General features: G+C 37.6%; 1 protein-coding gene across 4 annotated transcripts in view; it reads right to left on the bottom strand.

The window, feature by feature from the left end:
* PDE5A (phosphodiesterase 5A) overlaps positions 1-26,577 on the bottom strand; it is a 159,038-nt gene that overhangs the window by 113,719 nt on the left and 18,742 nt on the right. For all 4 annotated transcript variants that reach the window (XR_006816306.1, XM_045989384.1, XM_045989407.1 and 1 more), the window contains exons 2-3: positions 23,176-23,764; positions 11,748-11,837 (exon numbers count right to left, since the gene is read on the bottom strand). Coding sequence is in view for 3 of the 4 variants with exons in the window: in XM_045989384.1 (XP_045845340.1) it covers positions 11,748-11,837; positions 23,176-23,764 (679 nt within the window). In the remaining variant the exon portion in view is untranslated. The remainder of the gene's footprint in view (positions 1-11,747; positions 11,838-23,175; positions 23,765-26,577) is intronic.

The following is a 26,577-nucleotide window of genomic DNA, read 5'->3' as shown; positions in this document are numbered from 1 at the left end:
GCTCTTTTTTTTTTTTTAAAAATTTTATTTATTTATTTATTTGACAGACAGATCACAAGTAGGCAGAGACACAGGCAGAGAGAGAGGGGAAAACAGGTCCCCTGCTGAACAGAGAGCCCGACGTGGGGCTCGGTCCCAGGACCAGAGATCATGAGCTGAGCCAAAGGCAGAGGCTTAACCCACTGAGCTACCCAGGTGTCCCTCTCGCTCTTTTTAAAAGATTTTATTTGAGAGAAAGAGAGAGAGCAAGCATATGAGTTTGGAGTCCGGGAAAGGGCAGAGAGACAAGCAGACTCCCCGCTGAGCAGGGAGCCAGACACTTGCTGGCTTAATCACAGGATCCCAGGATCAGGACCTGAGCCGGAGGCAGGCGCTTAGAAGACTGAGCCACCCAGGCACCCCTGCTCTTTGTTCTTTAAATCTTCTTAAATATTAAAAAAAAAAAATTAAAATTTAAAAATTTTTTTTCTTAAGCCTGGAATATCCATTTCCAGTCTCTGGTAGAAGAGAAGTAAGTAGAGATTTTTAGATGAGGTAATAAGAAGGAATACAGAGTACTTTAACAGTTTACATAAAGCATTTTACCTAAATAACTTGGCTCTTAAAAAGTGAACACAGAGTGTGCACCTCTATCTATTGAGAGTAGCAATGTTATTGACAACACCTTAATTCTTTAGAGTGCATGAAGAAAATGAAAATTATTTAATAATTAAAGACCCTTCAAAGGGCCTAATTGTGTAGTTCTGGGTTAAATATCCTACAAAAAAAATTGTTTATGCATATCCGCAACTTGTTCCAGACCTCTAATATTCATTATTCAGGACATATGTGAAACTTCTCAAAATTAAATTGATAAATGGTTACATTAAAAATGTAATGCATTCCAACAAGTGCTGGAATAGTTATTCCAAAATTACCAGTGAAGATAAACTTTATATTAAATAAAATATAACCTTCAGTCTGAATCAAATTTTCTGTGCATTAAAGGTAAGATTTGGGGAAGTACAGCCTATGGTGAATGTAATCATCAGCCTCAAGCCCTCATTCACCTTTTCTTTTCCTGGGTCAACAGCGTGGCCTCAGGGATTTAACCTATTAGCACTGGAGTTTTCATCTGCTGCTCTTAACAAATGTTTTTTTCCTTGGGGAAGTGGTTACCATCTTCTTTGTAAAATACACTTATAATTTAAAGGGCAATGTGGAAAAGCAAAGAGAAGAGATCATCACCATCATGACATGAAGTCCAGAACAAACGGAAACTTTGCGGACTACTTTTGTTTTGTTTCTAAAAACAAAGCTAGAGAAAGAGTATCACGGGAATAAGTGCAATGAACACTTTTAATTTTTTTTTTAAAAAACCACAAAACTAGCTTTAAGACTAAAATAGATCTAAATCAACTGAGAGTCTGCAATTCAACTCTTCTTTTTGTAGCTGTATTTTCATCTAGCTTGGCTTAGAATTGAAGGATTATGCATAACGCCATGATGTTTATCTGTTTCAAGCTTACTTGTCAAATTTAAGACCCAGTCGACACCATGAGCACGAGATCACTGGCAAGCATCTACTCTGCCTCAGCCCCCTCATTAAAGCATGTATGTGCCTCCCTTAAGCTGTGGGATAAATAGCAAGATTCTGCCAAATGAGACCACAGCATGTATCGTTCCTCTGTAACTTCTTGAGCTCTCAAAATCCAGTCTTTTCCTTCAAATTAGTGAGCTGAATAATGAACTCATTTAATATCTGTCTTGTTACCATGTACTGATAGTTAATGTGTGGTGTACAAGATCTACATCTAGAAGTTGAAATAAAAATTCCAGCAAGTATCTTCTTTGCTTCATTTTTTAAATACCCTCACTGCCTAGAACAGGGTTCTACCTACTTCAGTGACTTAATAGTTACTTGTTCAAACTAGAGAATTCAGAGGGGGAAAAATGAGATTACTTTAAAACAAGCAGAGAAGATCATATAACTTAAATTCTAGAAAAAAATTATGTTTGCAAATTGCAGCTAGAATTACACATCTGATTCCACTGCTTTATTTTGTGATTTTTAACATGCATTACATTTCTTTGATTCATCAAAAAACTCATGAAGATTAGTTTTAAAATATTTTTAGATTCGTTTTGTCTTTTTTAACGATTTATTTATTTTAGAGAGAGCGCATATGTTCATGCATAGTGTGCATACAAGCAAGCTGGGGGAGGGGCAGAGGGCTAGGGAGAGAGAGCATCTCAAGCAGACCCTGAGCTGACTGTGAAGCCTTGACATAGGTCTCAATCTCAGGACACTGAGACCATGACCTACCCTGAAATCTAGAGTCAGATGCTTAACGGACTGAGCTACCCAAGTGTCCTAAGATTTTCAGGTGTTTTTCTTTCTTTCTTTTTTTTAAATAAAGAAGATACAAATTTAGAGAGTTAGCTAAAATGCTCCTTTATCACACTGGAAAAAAGTTATCATGTATCCTCTATTATAACTTATATCCACATTGGAGAATTATGGGTACGTCATCAAGTATGATAAAAATCAAGAAGCTAAAATAAAAAAAGAGGAGAAAAAAATCTGATTCCAAATTAGATTTCTACTTAGTAACTAGAGTTGACACACAACCAAGAGAAAACAGGTGTTTCAGCCCAGCCTGAAAGACATTAGTGGATGGGGCGCCTGGGTGGCTCAGTCGGTTAAGTTCTGCCTTCAGCTCAGGTCATGATCCCAGGGTCCTGGGATCGAGCCCCCAAGTCAGGCTCTTTGTTTAGTGAGGAGTCTGCTTCTCCCTCTCCCTCTGCTCCTATCCCTATTACTGCTTTCTCTTTCTCTCTGTCTCTCATTCACTCTCTCTCAAATAAATAAATAAAATCTTAAAAAAAAAAAAAAAAAGAGAGAGACATTATTGGATATAACTTCCAGCACAGATCAGTAAGAAATTTTCAAAGAACTCACATTACTTCTAAATAATGCCTTCTACTTCACTGGTGTAATGTCTATTAATACAAAAGAACACGTATCTCTACCATGACATAATGAGCAAATACTTCAGGGGAGGGCAGTGTTTCAGAAATAGGTCATCTGTGTTAGAAAGAGTTGAGTTTCCCTGCACTTCTTTACTAAACATAAAAGAACTGTCTCATTACCAAAATAACTAATGCCAAGTGACAAAAATAAAAACTGGCCCAAGTGCCCAGGTCCCAAAAATGCAGCATTATGTATGAAAGAAACTTGACAGCAGCCCTAGAAACTCATACTTTGCTGCAACTTTTCTCATAATGCTTCATGTGCATATCATGGTTCTTCTCTGGAGCACACTGGCCCAGATTAATATGAAACACGCTCCTGTAACTCTTTTATCCCTGGTGAAAATTTCCTCCTGTTTACTGGACAGACTCCTCTTTTGATACTAGAGAGGATGTGACTCTGATCCCTCTTTCTCTAGCTTTTTTTTTTTTTTAAGTGATGAATGTCTTTTTTTTTAAATTAATTAATTTATTTTTTCAGCGTAACAGTATTCATTGTTTTTGCACAACACCCAGCGCTCCATGCAACACATGCCCTCCCTATTACCCACCACCTGGTTCCCCCAACCTCCCACCCCCGCCCCTTCAAAACCCTCAGGTTGTTTTTCAGAGTCCATAGTCTCTTATGGTTCGCCTCCCCTTCCAATTTCCCTCAACTTCCTTCTCCTCTCCATCTCCCAATGTCCTCCATGTCATTTGTTATGCTCCTCAAATAAGTGAGACCATATGATACTTGACTCTCTCTGCTTGACTTATTTCACTCAGCATAATCTCTTCCAGTCCCGTCCATGTTGCTACAAAAGTTGGGTATTCATCCGTTCTTTTTTTTTTTTTTTTTTTTAATAAACATATAATGTATTTTTATCCCCAGGGGTACAGGTCTGTGAATCGCCAGGTTTACACACTTCACAGCACTCACGATAGCACATACCCTCCCCAATGTCCATAACCCCCTCCCCCTCTCCCAACCCCACCTCACCCCAACAACCCCCAGTTTGTTTTGTGAGATTAAGAGTCATATTTATGGTTTGTCTCCCTCCCAATCCCATCTTGTTTCTTTCTCTAGCTTTTTAAAAAAAAAAAATTTAAATTAAAAGAGTCTATCTGCAGAATGGTTTAAACACTTACTGTTAAAAGTCATCAGAACACAGGCAGGTCTCCTTGTTTTCACCCTCAAATCCTGCCTCCACATGGAGCTATGCTAGATACATCAGTGTATCTCTCTCTCCTGCTTCCCCTGCTTGTGCACACATACACTCTCTCTCTCCTCTCTCTCTCTTTAAAAAAAAAAAAAAAAATCAGTGTATCTCCCACTACCTCCCTCAGCCCCCAAATAACTTAACTGCAGGGGGAAGAAAGTGGATGCAGACAGCAGAATTTTAAGAAACCATCCTTCCCCCATTATTACACTATAGCCAGATTGCCTAGTTTGTGTTGTTGTTGTTGAACATAGTCAACAACATAGTTGGCTTACAAAATTAGTTTCAGGTGCACAACATAGTGATTTGACAATTACATATGTTATGAAATGCTTACCACAGCAAATGAAGTTACCATCTGTCATCATACCTAGTTGTTACAATATTTCTGACTATATTCCCTATGCTATACTTTTCATCCCTGTGTCTTATTTATTTTTTAACCGGAAGTTTGCACTTCCTAATCCATATCACCTTTTCACCTGCTCCTACCTAACTCCCCTCTGGCAACTACCAGTTTGTTCTCTGTATTTATTTCTGATTTTTTTGTTTCCTTATTTTTTTTTTCTAGATTCCACATATAAGTGAAATCAGATGGTACTTGTCTTTTTCTGTCTGACTTCTTTCACTTAGAGGTTCCCTAGATTTGAATCTCAGCTTTGCCAGTTTTTAGTTATGTGACTTTGGATGAGTTTCCTAAATGTTCTGTTTCCTCACCTATTAAGTAGGGACAAATAATGACTTCCTCTTATGGCTTCTAGGAAGATTAAATGAAGTAATATATGCCAGGTCCTTGGAACAGTTTCCATGGGAGAGTAGTTATTTCCAAGGTCCTACTCCACTGTCTTCAAACCACTCTAATACACAGCCTGGGCTGGATCTCTTCTCTCCCTTGACCCTTCCTCTTCCTGTCTTCATTTATTTTTCTCTAGCCAACGGCTCTTTGACCTTTCCAAAATAAATTATTTTAGCCTCCTCAAGCTTTTCCAGTATTTTCCCCCCAGACTTTTCCCATTAACCCCATTCTCTTGGAAGGGAGCAGGAGAGAGAAAGATTGTCAAAACTTACTCACTATGATTCTTTTCAAAAATTTCTGTCACAGAACTTTAACAGTATCTATGATCCTTATTCCTAAAAAGGCAGTGCTGTATCCATTACACTTAAGATTACAACATCAACGAAAAGAACTCCTGAAAATTTTTAATTAGTTGGAATAATTCACAGGAAGAAGATACAAATGAGATTATATGTTTCACTGAATCTTAAAAATCTTCCTCAATTTCCTGGGTTATGTTATAGTTCAGAATTTAGCATTCAATATTCAGCTTCTCCACTCAAGCAGCTTTCCAGAGTCAAAGCCTATGTATTAAGGGGTCATTCAAAAGTACCAGGACAGGGTGCCTGGGTGGCTCAGTTGGTTGAGCGACTGCCTTTGGCTCAGGTCATGATCCTGGAATCCCGGGATTGAGTCCCGCATCGGGCTCCCAGCTCCATGAGGAGTCTGCTTCTCCCTCTGACCTTCTTCCCTGTCATTCTCTCTCACTCTCTACCAAATAAATAAATAAAATATTTAAGAAAAAAAAAGTACCAGGACATTTTTAAACAGCCAATGAAATAAACTGTTTATCGATTGTTCATAAGATCACACTTCATTTTAGGTTCCCTGGTAGTTAGCTGGAATTGGTATTAGTTTACTCAGTAACACAAAGGGAAGGCACCAAATTCATTCTGTCTCATTTATAAGCAAAAACAACGCAAAGCATTTTTCTCTTTAAGCTGAAAGTTGGAGGGTAACAGATTAGCTAAGTCAGGGACTGCACTCATTATCACTTGAGCCTAGCTGGTTGGTTATCCTATCTATGGTGCTGATGATCTCTTCATATAATCTTATCATCCCTTATCTCTCAGAAAAGTTCTCTTAGTTCTATGTCTCCTTTTAAAAAATAACATTTATTATAAACACGAAATGGATAAAAGACCTCAACATGAAGCAGGAATCTATCAAAATCCTAGAGGAGAACATAGGCAGTAACTTCTTCAACACTGGCCACAGCAATTTCTTTTAAGACATGTCTCCAAAGGCAAAGGAAACAAAAGTGAAAATGAACTTTTGGGACATTATCAAGATCAAAAGCCTCTGCACAGCAAAGGAAACAGTCAACAAAACAAAGAGTGAACCTACGGTATAGGAGAAGATATTCAACGTGACACTACAGACGAAGGGCTGATATCCAGGATCTATAAAGAACTCCTCAAACTCAACACACACAATACAGATAATTACATCAAAAAATGGGCAGAAGACATGAACAGACACTTCTCCAAAGAAAACATACAAATAGCTAACAGACACATGAAAAAATGTTCATCATCATTAACCATCAAGGAGATTCAAATCAAAACCACATTGAGATACCACCTGACACCAGTTAGAATGGCCAAAATTAACAAGTCAGGAAACAAGTGTTGGAGAGGATGTGGAGAAAGAGGAACCCTCTTACACCACTGGTGGGAATGCAAGTTGGTGCAGCCACTTTGGAAAACAGTGTGGAGATTCCTTAAGAAATTAAAAATAGAGCTACCCTATGACCCTGTAATTGCAGTACTGGGTATTTACCCAAAGATACAGGTATAGTGAAAAGAAGGGTCATATGTACCCCAGCGTTCATAGCAGCAAAGTCCACAACTGCCAAACTGTAGAAAGAGCCAAGCCCTTCAACAGATGAATGGATAAAGAATGTATGGTCCATATATACAATGGAATATTATGCAGCCATCAGAAAGGATAAATACCCAACTTTTGTATCAACATGGACGTAACTGGAAGACATTATGCTGGGTGAAATAAATCAAGCAGAGAAAGTCAATTATCATATGGTTTCACTCATTTGTGGAGCATAAGGAATAACATGGAGGACATTAGGAGAAGGAAAGAAAAAGTGAATTGGAGGGGGAGACGAAGCATGAGAGGCTGTACACTTTGAGAAACAAACTGAGGGTTTTGGAGGGGAGGGGGTGGGGGGATCAGTGAGCCTGGTGATGGGTACTAAGGAGGGCACATATTACATGGAGCACTGGGTGTGATGCATAAACAATGAATCTTGGAACACTGGGGAAAAAAAAGTAAAACAACAACAACAAAAACATTTATTGATCACTTTTAGTATGCCAGGAACTATGGTAAACCCTCAGCATACAGGAATGCATCTGTCCTTCACAACAAGGTAGGTCCTTTCATAACATCCAGTTTGCAGATGAGAAAACTGAAAATGGAAGGGATTAACTAATTCCATCCTGGCTACTTATCAAGTAAGTGGTGAAGATGGGATTCAAGCCCAGAGCAAGCAGTCTTAGCAACTGTTCCCAAAAAGCCTTACTTATGCCTCTTCATTTCAATTTCAAAAGTTTTGTGAGAAAAAAAAGAGTACTTCTGTATGTAGTCTATACTTACAAAAGTAAACACTGCCTTGGGTTTGTCTACATAGCTATAAATTTTAAAATAATTCTGGAAGTCGTGTATTGCAACTTCTTAGTGGCCTTTGTTCTTTGTTAGCCAAATAACTTTTCTTTTCTTTTCCTTTCTTTTTAACAACAGCAGAGTATGTCTATTCTTCTGTTTCTCTTCATTCCTTTTCTCTGAAGAAAATACTCAGAGGAAATAATCATGAACTGAGTGGTGCCAATGTTGGGGGCGGGGGAGGGAGCAGGTGGGAGAAGGTTGAAAATGGGGAGTCAGCAAGGCCTCCCATCAGTGATGTGACTAAGTCTCCAGTGAAGTTACTATAGGCTTCTTTGTCCCATGAAATGCTTGGTGTGAGTGAATTTGTGGGGAGACCAGTGGAGAGCCCTGGCTTCCTATCTGGTTGTTAGAGGGTGAAGAGGAGATAGCAGGACGATGCAGGAACATGGAGGCAGGCCTACCAAGGATTCTCAGGAACCCAACAGGAATCTTGGGGGAGTGCTGGACAATCATAATCTGGGGCCTGCCGCTGGACCCACTGTCATCAGATCTAGAAGTGAGCTGACAGCCATTGGCTGAGAGTGGAGTTATATATTCATGTAATCAAATACAAATCACTCTAGGGGTTCCTGGGTGGTTCAGTCTGTTAAGCATTTGCCTTCATCTCAGGTCAGGATCCCAGGGTTCTGGATCAAGCCCTGAGTCTGGCTCCCTGCTTAGTGGGGGAGCCTACTTTTCCCTCTCCCTCTGCCCCTCACCCCTGCTCATGCTCTCTCTCTGTCTCAAATAAAACAAAACAAAACAACAAATTCAAATCATCCCTACTAAAACAGCTAAAAGTTTTAAAAACCGGTAATACCACATGTTGCCAAGGACTTGAAGCAACTGAAACTCATATATTACTGGTAAGAATGCATATGGTGCAGCCACTTTGGGAAAGTCTTTGAAGCTTCTTATAAAATTAAACACCAACTATATGACCTAGCAATTCACCTCCTGTCTATTTACCCAAAAGAAATGAAAGCATTATGTCCACACAAAGACCTGTATGCAAACTCTGACAGTGGCTTCTTTCAGAACAGTGGGTTGTTTCATAAAACTGGAAGCAACTCAAGTATCTATCACCTGATGAATGAAGGATCAAAATGGGATATTCCCACCGGGGAATCAATCCCTTGCCCATAAGAAGGAACAAATGACTGACACATGTAACCACACGGATGAATCTCACAAATGTACAAAGGGGAAGAAGCCACAGACTACCTACAGCAGGATTCCGTTTACATGACATTCTAGAAAAGGCAGAAAGAACACAGACAAAAACAGACTGGTGATTGTCAGGGGTCCGGGTTGAGGGAGGGGGAGGACCTCCACGGCTAAGGGTACACAGAAATATCTGAGGCGACAGAAATGTTTTGTATCTTGATTACAGCGGTGGTTACCTGACAGATACGTGCACGTCTGTCAGAACTCAACACACGTACACTTAAAATGGGTGAATTTTCTCATGTTAAATTATACTTCAACACAGTTGGGGCTGTTGTTGCTTGTTTAATTTAAATCATCCTCTCAGGTCGTCATACATATGTATGTGCTGCAGTCACTCTTACAGGAGGGGAAACCCACGCACTTCATCCTGATGATTTTGTTGCACATTCTCACGGGTTCCCCCGGGCCCCAGTTTCTATTTAGAAAGAGATGTTTAATCAGAGCATGATTCAGCCTGGGCCTCTTGGCCACTACAAGGCTTTTTTGTGGGCCACAATGTTACCATATACTTAACTAACTGGAATCTGAATGCTGTCTTCTCAAGTGCACAGAATCACAGCCTATGGTTTATATTGAGGGCTCTCAGATAAAATACAGGCAGGCTAGTCAAATTTAATTTCAGAGGAGCAAAAAATAATTTTTTTTTAAGATTTTATTTATTTATTTGACAGAGAGAGATCACAAGTAGGCAGAGAGGCAGGCAGAGAGAGTGAGAGGGAAGCAGGCTCCCTGCCGAGCAGAGAGCCCGATGCGGGACTTGATCCTAGGACCCTGAGATCATGACCTGAATGGAAGGCAGTGGCTTAAACCACTGAGCCACCCAGGTGCGCCGCAAAGAATAATTTTTTTTTTGCAAAAATAATTTTTAGCATAACTATGCCCCCAATATTGCATGGAACATGCTTTTTATTTGTTATATCTGGCAAATCCATCATTAATCCATGTATGGCCTTTTCTATTTTAATTATTCATCCACCTAATTAATGAACCAATTAAATCAATCAATCTCATAATCATGTTTTAACTGCAGGTATTTTTAGTGACTTTGACTCTAACTTTCCTCTTAAAAAAACCATGTAGTGGCACGCCTGGGTGGCTCCGTCGTTAAGCAGATTGGCGCAGGTCATGATCCCAGGGTCCTGGGATCAAGCCCTGAATTGGGCTCCCTGATCCACAGGGAGTCTGCTTCTCCCTCTCCTACTCCCCCTGCTTATGTTCCCTCCCTCGCCGTGTCTCTCTGTCAAATAAATAAATAAAATCTTAAAAAAAAACAAACCCATGTAGCAACTCTAAGGCACTGAGAATTTATTTTAGACTACTGAGAAGTGACTAGTTTAGGATCCTCATAGTCAAATTGTGATCTGCAGACTTCGGGTGTCAGCATCAACTTAGTGTTTGTTAGAAAAGAATCTCAGGTCCCACCTGCAGCTATGGAATTCAGAAACTACATGTGAACAAAATCCCCATGGGATTCACGTGCACATTAATGTTCTAGGTGCACTGGTTTAGAAAGCTGTGTTTTAGGAAAATTCCCAGGACATCTAGCAGGTTGGATTGAACAGAAACTGGCTGCAAGTAGAGAAGCCTCTTACGAAAATATTTTTAAAGTTCAAGCATTACTACAATATCTGAAGTATGGCAATAGGTAAGAAAGGAAAGGAACTGAAGTGAGAAAAACTCTCAATGGGAAAAAAATCAATGGGACTTGGAAAAGGACTGGATGGAGGAGAGAAAGGAAAGATGTCAGAATGTGAATATAAGTCAAGTAGAATCATCAAAGAGCTTCTAGTATCTTTAGGAATGGTTCTGTGGTTTTGGAACCTAGCTGCATGCTGTAATCACCTGGGAGCTTTAAAATACTGATGCCTGAGTCCCAGTTCCAGAGACTCTGATTTAAAGTGAAGCCTGGGGGCACGTGGGTGGCTCAGTGGGTTAAAGCCTCTGCCTTCGGCTTAGGTCATGATCCCAGGGTCCTGGGATCGAGCCCCACATTGGGCTCTCTGCTCAGCAGGGAGCCTGCTTCCCTCTCTCTCTTTCTCTCTCTGCCTGCCTCTCTGCCTGCTTGTGGTCTCTCTCTGTCAAATAAATAAATAAAATCTTTAAAAAATATATATATATCAATGCCTATATCCTGCTCTTAGAGATTCAGATTTAAATGTTAATATTTTAGAAGTGTCTCAGTTGATTGTAACCGGCAGCCAGAGTTGAGAGCATTTAACTGAAATATATAACTTGAATGATAATTTATTAGCTATTTTTTTTAAGTAACTATGAATAAAGAGGGAATTGAGTGCTAACAGAATCCAAAGTTCTAGTTAGGTGAAATATAAGCCCAAGCATTTTATTTGCTTGTTATAATTTCACAGTGAAATTTACTTGGAATTAGCCATAATTTTCATGTTTTCAAAACCTCATTTTGCATTGCCCCAAATATCAGCGGATAACCATTAAAATTGAATAACCATTTATGAAATGAGCATTATTCAGACACTTCCAATATAATATGAAATAGATTCCAACCACAACCACAGTTATGCATCTTAGGATAAAATAAGCTCCTGGGTGGTGATGGAGGTGAGGAGGTAAGGAAATAAAATGTCTGAAATGTATTTCTAAGTCAACGTAAAGTCTCTATCAAGATTCAGCCCTATCTAAATAATAAAAAAAGAAAAAAACAAGCAGAATATTTAAGCACTTTGTAGTTAACTTGTCATTATAGTATTATTTCATAAGTATGCAAAGTCAAACTTTTTTTCAAAAAAGAGAATGTTTCCAAATGACCTTTATAAAATGGAAAATTGGCTTACCTCTTCCCTGTGATTCTTAATTGGCATACAAAGAATACTCTGTGTCTTGTAGCCTGTAATTTGGTCAACTTCTGCATTGAACCGAGGATCCTAGTAAGGAAAAAGAAATTCAATTTAATGACTGATCTGTTCAAAGATTGATTTGATTTTTCCGATTTATAAGATTAGAAAAATCTAAACTTCGACTTACCTTATTGCTCTGAATGACAATTTTATCATTGGAAAGACATATCATGTAAACAAATCATCTTTGACAAAGATAAATTTACGTTTTTTAGTAGCTAGTGTTCATGAGAAACAAAAAAATACAGACTCAAACAAATATTCAGAAATAAAGGAAATTCAAAATATTAACCAATTTAGATGGCATTCCTTAGATTCATGGAAAAGTGGCAACTCTCCACTACTATAATACAATTTGCCTATTCCCATCTCACTATCTGATTCTTCTGTGCCATCCAAAGAAAAGCATCTCTGCTCTGAAATTTTTCCTGTAAAACCTACCACTCCAAAACAACCTGCCTAACACTGACTTTACTTCCCTCATAATGGTTGCTTACATATTCCCTCAGTATTCTGTTCTTCTATTCCAGGTGTTCATAAGAATTTTAAATATTTTCATGTATATATGTGCATTAAAAAAAAAACAAAACTGCATGGCCTCAATCAGACGGCAAACAACTCCTTAATCTTTGTAGTTCTTTTCCCTTTTACAAAGTATGTCACACATATCCAATAATCACAAAGGACTTCTGAGAGTTGTAAAGGTTCTAATATGGGTTGAAGAAAGAAGGATACAGGCTATTTTCCCTTGAACTTTAGATTGGGAAGATTAAACTTAGGCTGTAAATTCCAGGAGGGGTTTTTATTTTTTTGGTCCCTCACCGTATTCCCAATACAACCACAAGAACTCAAAAGCATTTGTTAAATAAATGAAGGAATTCATTAACAAATGATATCATAGTCATCAGATGTGATCATTTTTAGCTTATTATAGTTTAAAACAAAGACTGTAGGTAAGAAGGAAAACATGCTAGAGGAAATGGACAGATACTACTATATGCAATAAGATTAGAATGGAAACAAACATACCAGAACATGAACATTTAAAGGAGTGTTGTTCCCCTCAAAGCAAAAGCCTTGGGAAGTTTACATACTTGACCTAATAATAGCAACACTGCTCTAAAAACTCTGTTATTGGAATTCCCTTCAGAGAATATGGAATAGCCACACTGAAAAACCCTCATCTTTGAAGGTCATTTATTTATTTTTTTAATTAGTTCAAAGTCACGCAAGGCCAAAGCTGTGAATAAAGTAAATGATTACAGTAGATTCCATCAACTGGGGTCAGAAATGAGGCCAATTTTCCCAGGAGAGCCACACTTGGCATTAAAGACAATTTCAAAAGGCAAATTATAAAATGGCAGAAAATCAGTATAAATATTTTATATTATTAATAAATACTACTGCATTTTTGCTTTTTTTCTTTAAACATGCTCAAAGTTATATTGAAATACAGAGAAAATGTTGTCTGAATAAATTTTTAAAAATTGTTCTAAAATAACATACTAAAAAGGCAGACAGGACACTGGTATTGATGAATTAAAGAAGTAAAACAATTATTAACTTACATAGTGGATTATTCTACAAGCTAATAATCAAAACAAGAATAAAAATGCATCCTCAGAAATTATTTTGTTAATGAATATTTCAATTACAAACCAATTTATAAAAGAGGACTTAACTATCTAATCAAAGCAATAGAGTTTAACAAACTCAAATTAATAGGGCTTTCATAGCTTTGGGGGCATATTGGGAATTTAAAATCAACAGCAGCCCTGGATTCCATTTCATTGAAGGAGTGGGAGTAATGTATGTTTCAAATTCACTTTAGGTAAATTCTGGCATCTCAAAGAATTTTCCTAACAATGCACTCAGTGCAAAGGCAATATAGAAAACTTATAACCCCTTTAGGTCCAGGAAACACCAAAGAAAAAATGGAGCAGTACTACTACTGTGATTATTCCTTTCACTATTTATGAGAACATGACAGTGTAAAAAACAAAAAACAAAAAACCACATAAGCCTTGGATGTCCACTTACTAAAATAAAGCAATTGGTACCAGATTTGCCCTCCTACTGAAAACTGTAAGACTAGACAAAATATATAAGACAACTAAATCACAGACCATGATAAAGGGAAATAGACAGGACAACAACTCTGGCTTTCTTCCTGGGAGTATTTTCCTGCTGGCGAGAAGGCAGGCAGTACCCAAGTGTGGCAAGGCTTCCAAATGGAATTGAAAGGAATTCAGAGCTTCTAAAGTGGCTAATATTTGCAAGGCAAAATAACTAATAAGAAAGCTATGTTGGGGGATTAGAGGGAGAGATAAAAGGAGTGGTAAAAGACTCAGTGACTATTCGCTTCAGACATGTATAGAGCAAGACTGTTAGAGAACCAGCTAAAAATTATGTATTGAAGGCTGAAAACAGAATGGTGAAATCAATTAGAGAAAGGTTTTGAGACACTGGAGTTCCAGCTCAGCCATTCCACCTCAAGCATTCAGTTGAGACACAGAAAAGCCAATCCTTAGGAACAAGAAATATTCCCTAGATTTGGAGGGCATTCCCTAAGACCGAATTCAAAACTATAATGGATCCACCCCAACAATAACACCAAGCCTGACAGGCCAAAAAGTAATTGCACTGCCTGGAAGAACAAATGTCAGCCCCATTTAAAAAAAAAAAAAAAAAGACAATTATGATCCAAATACTTTGCAAGAAAACATGTACAGTGTCCATCACATAATCAAAACTCACAACATGTGAAGAAAACAGGAAACTGTAACCCACAGTGAGGAGAAAAAGTAGTCAAAGAGAATGATCCCAAGATGATTCAGATGTTGGAATTAAGTGATAAGGACTTTAAACTCAGTATTATAAATGTACTTAAGGACTTAAAGGAAAATGTGGTAATAATGAATAGATGGGAAACTGTAAAAAACAAAACAAAACAAAAAAAAAACAGCTATTTTAAAAAACCCAAATGGAAACTCTGGAGCTGAAAAGTACAATGTCTAAAATGAAAAGTTCATTGATGGTTTAGCAGCACATTAGAAACAACGGAAGAAAATGTCAGTGAACCTGAAGACAGATCAACAGGAAATATTTAATCAGAAAGACTGAAGGGGAAAAATACACCTGTAAAAATTAGCAGAGCCTTGGGTGTTTTCTGGGACAATATCAAGTGGTCTAACATACATATATAATTGGAGTGCCAAGGAGAAAAAAGAGAATCAAGTGGAAAAATACTTAAAGACATAGACCAAAATTTCCCCAAAGTTGGTGAATATGTTAAACTTACCCATGTAGTATGAAAATGATACATAGCAAGAAACATGTAAAATAGCTGACTTCTCATGAGAAAAAGGAAGACCAAAAAATGTAGGAAAACTCTTTTAAAATGTTGAAAGAAAACTACCATTAAGTGAGAACTGTCTATCCATTGAAAATATCCTTCAAGAATACAGGCAAATAAAGGCATTTTCAGATAAACTAAAACTGAATAGCTGACTTCTCATGAGAAAAAGGAAGACCAAAAAATGTAGGAAAACTCTTTTAAAATGTTGAAAGAAAACTACCATTAATTGAGAACTGTCTATCCAGTGAAAATATCCTTCAAGAATACAGGCAAAATAAAGGCATTTTCAGATAAACTAAAACTGAATTTGTCACCACAGGTCTATACTACAAGAAATGTTAATGGAAATTGTACACCCTGAAGGGAAAGCTAACAGAATATGCACAAAGGAGTAAAGAGCTTGGAACTTGGCTTGAACATATGCACAAAGATTAAGGAAGCTTGGGTCTTTATTTTTGGAGAAGGAACAACCCAACAGAAAAGCAAGGAATAAAACTAAAATGCACCTTGAGGTGTTAGATTGAAATTGGAGGTATCAGTAAGAATTCACTGTTATTAACATAGGAAACTGTTATTAATATAGGAAGTAGTTATAAAAATAAATAAAATATAGACATGTATATTTATATATTTTATTCTAGTCCTGTCTACTGACATACTGGCAGCAACAAACACATACCAGAAGCAATGAATGCATCTAGTGCTCACATCTTAGCTTCTATCTTGGTTCCATTCCCTCCAATGAAAGGAACCAGAGTTTCCTGGGAAAAAGAATGATTCTAGGGCTAAAAGGGGGAAAGTATAAATTGAGCATGGAACATATTGTTAAGCCAGTTAGAACTTTCAGCCCACAAGGAAGCAAGAAAGCCCAGAGTGACAACGACATATCAAAAAGACACAGGAACCTGGCCAATTCAATATAATTTGAGAATCTGAATAAAAAAAGATAAAAACAGATCATAATTCATTATACAAAATAAAAATCCATGAGCCCACAGTGCTACTAATGAATAAATGAATGAATGAATGAATCAAGAAGGTAAACTCTTCTTCACAGGAGAATGCCAACTAAAAAACATAGAAGGTATAATGGAGTTAGACAATCAGGGACCCTAAAACTGGTAAACGTAGGTTCATGAAGAATAGAATATTTACACAATATCAAAATATCTCATCATAAGATATTTATTGATTACAGTAGGAAAACTGTAACTTTATAGTGGAGAAACCTAGTGGACACCACTAACCAAGTTTTCAGAATTAACATCAACAATACTGGGGTAAACTAACTTCACATGCCATACTTCCTAATAACATATGCTGAGAAGACTATGGGTATTTAATAAATTATATATTTAGTCTTTGTCCCAGGTTCCTGGCACAGAGCTCCTAAAACTCTCGTAATTCTCTGAGAAACAGGAAAGTCTTTTGATAGTCATAGCATGCCCCTTTCAACCATACCTGACTTCATGCTAATAAGATAAGTCATAGGGGTGTGGACCCCAGGCGGCTTCCAGATGGAGACTGGCTACCAGAAAAACCAAACAACTTATTAGAGGGTTAGAACTTTGAGCCCTACCCCTAACCTCCAAAGAAGGGAGAGGGAGCTAGAGATTGAAATTAATCACCAATGGCCAATGGATTTAATCAATAATGCCTACATAATGAAGCCTTGATTAAAACAAGAACAACAACAACAACTACAACAACAACAACTCAGAACAATGAGGTTTGGAGGAGTGTCTGGATTGCTAAAGGTATCGATGTGCTGGGATGGTGGTGCATCCCCTGGAAAGGGCATGGAATTACTGTGTCCCCCCACCTCCCATTCCTTGCCCTAATGCATGTCTTCCATTTAGGTGTTCCTGAATTGTATCCATTATAATAAAACTGTAATTGTAAATATGGTGCTTCCTTAGGCTTCTGGGTAGTTCAGTTGGTTAAGCCTCTGCCTTAGGTCATGATCATGCCCAGGTCATGATCCCAGGGTCCTGGGACGGAGTCCTGCATCAGGCTCCCTGCTCACTCACTCTCTCTCTCACAAAAATAAATAAGTAAATAAATAAATAATAATAAAAGAAAAGAAAGTAAAATAAAATAAAATATAGTGCTTCCTTGAGTTCTGTGAGTCATTCAAGCAAATTATTGAATTCAAGTGGGGAAATCACCTAATCTGTAGATGGACATAAATATGTGAGTAGCCAGATATTTTGTTTGTGGTTGGTATCTGAACTGGGAACTGGGGACAATCTAGTGGGACTGAATCTTCAGACTGTGGAGTTTGTGCTAGTGGGTAGCAGTACAGTGTCAGAAGCTAGTTACTAGATGTTACTAATAGTATCAGAATTGAATTGGATTGTAGGACACCCAGCTGGTGTCGAAGAAGGGGAGAACTGACTGTTCTAGAAAATCAAACAAGGTCTCAACACTGACATCTGTGGTATTTCTGCCCAAAGTACCTAACTTGAATCTCATCAAAATGCAGTCTACAAAATAGCCTGTACTCTCAAAATATACATCAAGAATGATAAAGAAACACTGAGAAATTATTCCAGATTTAAAGGACACTAAAGAGACATGGCAAGCACGTACATTATGTAATTTGGGATTAGATCTTTGATCAGAGGGAAAAAAAGAACTGCAAAGAATATTAGTGGGACAATAGACTAAATTTGACTATGGACTAGAAGGTAATAACATTGTATCATAAAAATTTCCTGATTTTGAAAAATATACTATAATTGTATAAATGAATATTGTTAAAAAATATTCACGGAATTATATTTAGTAAAAATGTTTCCAACTTACTAAGTGGTTCAGAAAAACAGTATGCATAAGGGCACCTGGATGGCTCAGTGGGTTGAGTGACAAACTCTTGATTTTGGCTCAGGTCATGATCTCAGAGTCATGAGATTGAGCCCCTCATTGGGCTCCACAATCAGCATGGAGTCAGCTTGAGATTCTCTCTCTCTCTCTCTCACTCTGCCTCTGCCCCTTCCCCTGCTCATGCTCTGTCTCTTTAAAATAAATAAAATCTTAAAAAAGGAAAAATAGTATGCATGTATTACTGACATGCATTGTATATAGAGGAAGAAAATGATAAAGCAAATGGGGCAAAACATAAACAACTGGAGAATCTGCATAAAGTATATTTGTAAGTTTTTTTAAGTCTTACAACTTTTCCTTAAGTTTGAAATTATATAAAAATCAAAATAACAGAAAACAATACAGTACTCTTCCCGATTTATAGGCTAGTTTTCTTTCACAGAGTGGCATTTTAATACAGTCCCTAAGGATTATTAGAACCCTGAATAAAGATATAGCAGTTCCCAAGCTATGTTCCCTGGGGCACAATTAGATCATGACAGATTAATAGATTTATCAAGATTAAAACAATTAATCTAGTGTTACTTCTTTTTCCTAAAATTCATTTTGGACATCATTTTACTCATAGGAAATTCATTTGAGAGAGCTCATATTTTTTTTTTAGTAAAAAAAATTTTGACAAAGTGAGACATGCAAAACGAGAGATGATAAATCAGTAATAACTGATTTATCTAGATAAGGAATACAAAAGGAGGAAGGAAGTCATCAGGGTGGGAAGAATAGTAGCTACATGGTAAAGGCTGCATGAATGGCAATGAGACCCTTCCCTAAAACCCTGCAAGTCTTCTCCCTAGTCTTCCATTTCCTATGGAAACAGAACAGAGCCCACGTTTGCATCTCAGTTGACTTGGGAGAGAGGAGTGTTTTGACCACAAAAATCCTTTGACAGGAAATCTTGGGGCATCTCAAGTCTTCCGTAGGACATGAAACTAGGTGTTCAAGGCAATCTGTGATGGTCAGTTTTAAGTGTCAACTTGACTAAGCAAAAGAATACCCAAATAGATGGTAAAACATTATTTCAAGTATGTGTGTAAGGATGTCTCTAGAAGAGATTAGCATTTGAATCAATAAACTGAGCAAACATCTTCACCAAGCAGGTTGGCATCATCCAAATCACTGAGGGCCTGAACAGAACAAAAAGGCAAAGGAAGGACAAATTCACTCTCTCTGCTTAAGCTAAAACATCTACCTCCTTTTGTTCATCTGCCCTCCAATGAGGTCCCTGGCTTTCAGGCTTTTGGACTCAGAAGCTTAACACCACTGGCTGCCCAATTATTAGATCTTCAGACTCTAAATTACACCATGAGCTTTCCTGGTTATCCAGCTTGCAAGCAACAGGCAGATCATAGAACTTTCATGCCTCCATAATCAAGTGAGATAACTTCTGTAATAATCCTCTTCATGTAAATATGTATGTATATGTGTTCATATACATATATATTTACATATTGTTATATCTATATATATTTCTCTGAAGAACCCTAATACACAATCCATTCTAGGTACTGGATAGTATCTAGTTTTCACATATAAGGAGAACACCAAATACATTTATACAGTTGTTCTGATCATTATGTGTTAGTATCTTATTATCAATAAATGCTGTGCCACATTCAAGAAAGTTACATGAATGGTGCGCTGATGCAGGAGGAGATGCTGTGCGATTTAGGCAGCAAATGCCCTCTCATTGATATTTGTGGTCAGATTGAGAATCAATGGTTTAAGCTGTGGATCTTGTTTTATACTTTAAATATACAAATGTGCTATCTTATTAGTAATAAAATAGTTCAATTCTCAAATTTATATCATTCTGTCATAAAGTTTTTTTTAAAAAAATGAATCAAATGTTGACCCCTTCTTACAAATGACTTATCTATGAGACTGCTACGTATTTTTAGCTTCAAACTGAACTTGATTATATTTCATGACCACCTCATGGTTTTCCATTGCTACACTGCAACTTTTCAAGGGTTCTGTGGTCAAACAGGCTTTAAGAAATACTGCTGTAAGGTGTTATTTTTACAGATGTATGTCTAAAGAGGTAGGACTCAGAAGACAGAATGCATTTTCCTATTCTGACTTCTCAAGAAACCATGAGACACAATTCTGATTATTCGAATTATGGGTGGGGCTGAATAATGAATTATCCATTAGCCAACTCACTTCCACTGTCAACAAAGATGCAAACTGTATGTCACAGGTCAGCTCCACACCGTAAGAATGAAATTCCTGGGACATGAATGACTTTTGCTAAGGCCCCTGTAAACACGGACGAAGGCTGCTGAGGGTGAAGCGGCACCATGAAGAATCCACAGGCTAAGAGGCTTCACCCTGGAAGCACTGCAAATCAAGGACATAGGCCTCTTTCCGACAGTAGCACAAGAATTAAGTCATTACTAACCGAAACAAAAATTACACTGTCCAAACTTTGAAAATGGTAAGCATATTCAGCCAAAATTCACATAAATGAAGAAATTCTCAGAGTTGCAGAAACTTAGAACCACACAGACAAATGAAGGCTTTCTCAGCAAAGCTGAAGCATATTTATGGTCCTACTGTACTTGGGACTATAGTGCCATTGAAAAGCGGAAACCCAGCTGTCACCTAGGACAGGAAGGGAATTCTGCAAATTTGGCAGCAATCCTTCAGCTGTGTCCTTAATACCCCTGTTGTAGTCCGCTACGGTGTGGCGTTACTACAGAGCTCACAGAAGTCATGGAGATAGCTCCATGAAGAATCAAAATGGAATAGACTGCTCGTATAGAGGGGATTCTGAAAAATATCTCATGATTTCACCTACCTAAACTATCATATCTCAGTATTCCTCCCTAGTGATCATATTTATTCTCCCACATCTAAACCCTCAGTCATCCTCGACTCCTCCTTTTCCCTCATTTCAATCTGCCAGTGGCTGCCAACTCTGGCAGATTCCACTTCTTCACTGGAAATCCATTCCCTTCTTTCGCTCCTTAAGGCCAGTGCCCCAGTTCAGGTCCTCATTTCCTCACACCATTGAGTAATTTATCCTCCCAGTATCCAGTATTTTTCATTTTATGAGCACTGTACAATTCATCCTGCTAAATCAGTCTGAATCATACCAATGCCCCTTTGAAACCATCTTCAATTATTCCTCATGGCTCTGGACCACACACATACCCCACAGCCTGGCATTCAAGGCTCCAGTAATCTGCAGGCTCTGCCCCCATAGCTCCTCAATGTCAATACCGACTGTTGCCCACACATGTCCGTACAAGCACCACACGGTGCACCTGCCCTGTTGCTTCTTTCAACTTCTCTCTACATCTGGACCTCACCATGCACACAAACCAATCTATTCAAATCTTATCTATTTTCCAGGGTTGGTATCAAGTACTGCTTCCTCAAAAAAACATTTCTCAATTCCCCAAGTAATGTTATCTCCTGCTTCCCTGAACCTACCACATTTTCCTTGGCATCTGTTATGATCTGCTCTCTATGCTACTTATCTATCCTACCTCCTATATAATTTTCATTCAGTCAAATTTATTAAGACTTGATTATGTGCCAGGCATTGTATTAAGCATCAGGAATACAGATGTGAATAAAACAGTAATGACTGCTTAAATTACTTAGAGGAGTTGCAAGCTGGGATTACCATGGAACATACATTTATTTATTTATTTATTTATTTATTTATTTATTTATTTGACAGGTAGAGAGGAATCACAAGTAGGCAGAGAGGCAGGCAGAGGCCGGGGGCCGGGAGAGCAGGCTCCCTGCTGAGCAGGGAGCCCGATGCAGAACTGGATCCCAGAACCCTGGGATCATGACCTGAGGCAAAGGCAGAGGCTTAACCCGCTGAGCCACCAAGGCATCCCACCACAGAACATTTAGAGGGCATCACATAGTAGTTGGCTAGATCAATTATTCTATCAAGGTGCTAGAAAACACCTGATAAACAAAATGTCATTCAGTAAGATGCCCTGTTTAAAACACACCATTCTACTAATTAAAAAGATCATTTTAAATGGGAAATCAGAAGAATTATATAGTGTAATCTTTAAGTCCATAATTAAAGACAAAAGTGGAATACCCAGGGGCACCTGGGTGGCTCAGTGGGTTGAGGCCTCTGCCTTCGGCTGGGGTCGTGGTCCTGGGGTCCTAGGATTGAGCCCCACATCGGGCTCTCTGTTCGGTGGGGAGTCTTCTTCCCCCCCCCCCCCCCGCCTGCCTCTGCCTATTTGTGATCTCTGTCTGTCAAATAAATAAATAAAATCTTAAAAAAAAAAAAAGTGGAATACCCAGTATTTCCACTGAAATATTTTAGAGCAACAATTTTTATTTTTTGAAGACATAAATTTATTTAGCAAACAAATGAAAAAAGGGTGAAAAGAAAGACAATCAGATTTTTGTGTCAATGGGACCTATTAATTATTATTAATCTGAATTAATCTGAATTATTATTAATCTGAATGAACAAACGAATGGAAAAAGACTACTGGTTTGGTTTTTTGAGTTTTTGGACCTAGCATTTTAGAATCTCAGTGAAATCCTCGGAAGTTCATGTGGAGATAATAGATAAGGATATGTACAGTCAGTAGGCAAAAAAGAAGAGAATACAACTGTGAGATGAGCTAGGTTAAATTATCATGAAGGAGAAAAACAAGATAAGATTTCTCTATGGCCCATATCTTTGACTCAAGCACCAGTAAAGAAACTCATTTAAAAGATGGAAAAGTTCTGGGGCACCTGGGTGGTTCAGTCGGTTAAGGATCAGACTCGTGGTTTGGACTCAGGTCATGATCTCAGGCTTGTGGGACTGAACCCTGAGAGGAATTCAGTGCTCAGCACGGGGTCAGCTTGAGATTCTTTGTTTCTCCCTCTCCTTCCCCCTACTCATGCTCTCTCTCTTTCAAGTAAGTAAATAAAATCTTTCCAAAAATAAATAAAAGATGAGAAATTTCTTATCACACTTACCAGTTTTAAGTAAGTATGCAAATTTCTACATGTCAGTGATCCTATTCCATCCCAGTTTGAAATACCCGCCCTCCCCACCATTCAGGGCAGGTGTCCAATGTTTCACCTTGTCCCACACCCTCTCCTCCTCACCCCACTCCCCCATCTCAATGATTCCCTATTTACCTCATAAGCATCTTTGATGTTCAAGGGCTCACCAAATGCTGCCACATGCCCCACAATGCCTTTGTTCCATTCTAAGCGGATACAGTTATTTGAAGCTTCTTCCAGTGTTGAACCTTCCGCAACATCAAACAGACGGCTGATAAGAAACTTGTCATTGGAGCTGTCCTCACAGACCAGAAACAGGGAATAGCGATCGGCGGAGATAAGTCCATGAATATGCAAGAAAATTTTGTGACATAAGGCTGTGACATCCAAATGACTAGAAATATCTTTCACTAATTCCAAGAGTCTTGAGCACTGGTCCCCTTCGTCATTATCAAACCTTCGGGGGGTTAGAGGCATCTGTTCCTTCTTTTCTGAGTCAGCGAGGAAGCTCACAGTGCCCTCAGAATCCTTGACAACAATGGGTCTAAGAGGCCGATCAAATTCAGAGGCAGAGATTTTCCTCGTTGGTGTTCCAGGCGTACTGCTGTCTGCACGAGGACTCGGCTGCGAGAGGCAAGAACAAGATTCCGTGTGGCTTCTGATGCCTTCCTTGCAAATGGGGATTGTGTGGACTCTCTCAGCGAACCAGGCATTGACCATTTCTCTGCAGGACAGAATGCAGACTTAGTAAACGTTTAAAAAGAAAGCGGCTATCCCTGAAACCTGCTAAAAATTCTCCCATAGCAAACTGATTAGATAGTAATTCAATTTTTCATAGAAAATAAAAACAAGGCAGTTTATTTAAGACAGTTTTATTTTGAAAAACTACAAAGAACAATTGCTTCAATAAACATTTTAGTAAAGTCTGATGCCTATACACATAGATTTTTAGATATCTGATTTACAGGGCATAAAGCAGCAAGTCTTTTTCTCTCAAAAGCAGTTTACATTAGCATAAAAGACACTAAATTTGACAAGTCTTAGGAAAATATAAATATAAAAAATAACTCGCTGTCGAAAACATACAACTTGTTCTGAAGTTAAACGTTTGAAAATTTAAAACAAATATTTATCTAAATTTGGCTAGCTAATAATATGCTTAATTTTAGATAGTTTTATCCATATTGCTATATAGAGATTAGATTTAGAGGGGGGAAAATATAAACAACTCAATCTGGTGTGTAGAAAGATTATAGACTTCTGTAAATATTATTCTAATAATGCTTATTCAACAATGGTAACAATTCTCTCTTCTTCCAGATTATCTACTCCTGTATAAAGGAGAAAATTAGAATGTAAGCAATACCTAATTTTAAAAATTTTGTCCAAGAAAATTTAAATCATTTGTTTTAAATATACCTCTCTGTTAAAGAAATCCACTTGAGCTAAAGGCTTCATGGTAGGTGATTTTTTTTTAAACAAACATCAGATCATACACATCAAAATGACTGTTCAGTTCAAATGATTCCTCTTGAAAAAAATGTAATCTTATACCAATTGACAGTGACATTACTTTAGACATTTTTGGGGCTCTTCTTTTGCAACTAACTTTTAAGAAAATTTGTAAGGTAAATAAGGATATTAGTTTCCTCTAAAAGTTATATCTTGTTTTTCACTAAGCCCTCCTCTCAAAACTAACAAATAAAACCAAAACCAAAACCAAAACCAAAACAAACAAATAAAAACCACAAAAAACACCACACAAAAAACCCTAGAGTAACAGCTAACTTAATATCTCTTATGCACATCTGACTTTTCCCAAGACTCAAATTCACATTCAAAAGACAAAAACTAGCTATTACTGATGATATTTAGAAGAATTTGCCCATAATAAAAGCAAAACAATCCCCACTCTACAATGACATATTGATTATTTTCACTAAAAGGCCAGGACAAAAAGTTGGACAATGCCCTATTTTGGAGAGTGTTGGTATACGGACACTCTTCAATCGTTTTGGCTGTAGTAATCTGGAAAAAGGAAAATAACATATTAGTTTTACATAATAGAATGATAAAACTATATTTATAGCAAAATGTTTTGTGATTTTAATGTTAAAGGACTATTTTTAACATTTACCTACAAATCTATACTATGACTAAGATGCAGGTTTAAGAGATTCAAGTTTGTTTTCTTCTTTCTTGTATATATGATGCATGCAGTCTTGTAACAATTTATTTTAAAATGCATTGTTCATTCAATATTATGCTTTATTTGCATGCATGTATATATTATATAGGATTCCTTTATCTGAGGGCCTTGGATCCAGATCAACACAATCTTCTGATACTGAATGATATAAAATAAAATTTCTTCTCTACCTTAAGAGACTTTTCCAGAAAAAAAAATTTTTTTTACCACCTCGCTGGAGGTAAACAGGAAATTTCTAACAAATTTTCAAATGCATTTATCCTTTGTTCCGGAGATTTATCCATGTGGCCAAAGAAGTTCCAGACTATTTACTGTAGCACCGTTTGTGATAGCAAAGATAACAAGCTACCTGGACCAGCACAGGAAGGCTGTTTAAATACATAATGATACATTTATATAATGGAATACTAGGGCAGTCCTGAAAAATCGTTGTATGCGCCACTGTGAATAATCTCCACAACTTATTAAGTGAAAAAAGAAGAATACAGAGGAAAAAAGAAGAGGCTGACTTATTTCTGAATCTCTACTAAGTTTTCCATTTTTGAGATATTCTCTTGATTATTTTGTTTTGAGAACACTGTATTATTTGGTAAATATCTATTACTCTGAAATAGTACCAGTCTAGAAAGGAATGGGTAAAAAAAAATAACAGATATTATCAGGATGACCTCAGAATTTCAAGTGTTGGATACAGTTGTAAAAAGCTTTCAAAGATCCCTTTAGGAAGAAACACTTACATAACCCCCCAAAATTGCAGTAGCAGTGCCAAAGACATTGATGTCAAAAAAGCATGTGAAGCTGTCAAAAATGTACAGGAAGTTTCTGACTAAAATTGTTTTGTAAAATATAGATAGGAAAAAAGCTCTATGTCTAAATTAACATATTTTATGTGATTTAAACATATGTACATGTAACTTAAATTGTTAAATCAATATAAAATATGCGTTTGAGTTATTTCAGCTACCATTATAAAATTTAGTCCAATTTATTTCTTATCTTCTTGTTGGAAAATGGTGACCAACTTTTTTTCTATTTTTTTAAAGATTTTATTTATTTATTTGACAGACAGAGATCACAAGTAGGCAGAGAAGCAGACAGAGAGAGAGAGGAGGAAGCAGGCTCCCTGCTGAGCAGGCTCAGCCCAATGGGGGGCTCAATCCCAGAACCCCCAGGATCATGACCTGACCAAAGGCAGAGACTTTAACCCACTGAGCCACCCAGGTGCCCCCAACTTTTTTTTTAATCAAAATATCTACATGACAGATCCATGCAGCTATCTAAACAGACAACTTAAAATGGTGAAAACAGAATTCCTAATGCCCTACCCA

Source organism: Meles meles, chromosome 2 (genome assembly GCF_922984935.1).
Source record: "Meles meles chromosome 2, mMelMel3.1 paternal haplotype, whole genome shotgun sequence".
In the NCBI taxonomy this organism is placed as follows: domain Eukaryota; kingdom Metazoa; phylum Chordata; class Mammalia; order Carnivora; family Mustelidae; genus Meles; species Meles meles.
This window is presented reverse-complemented; position numbering and strand designations above follow the sequence as displayed.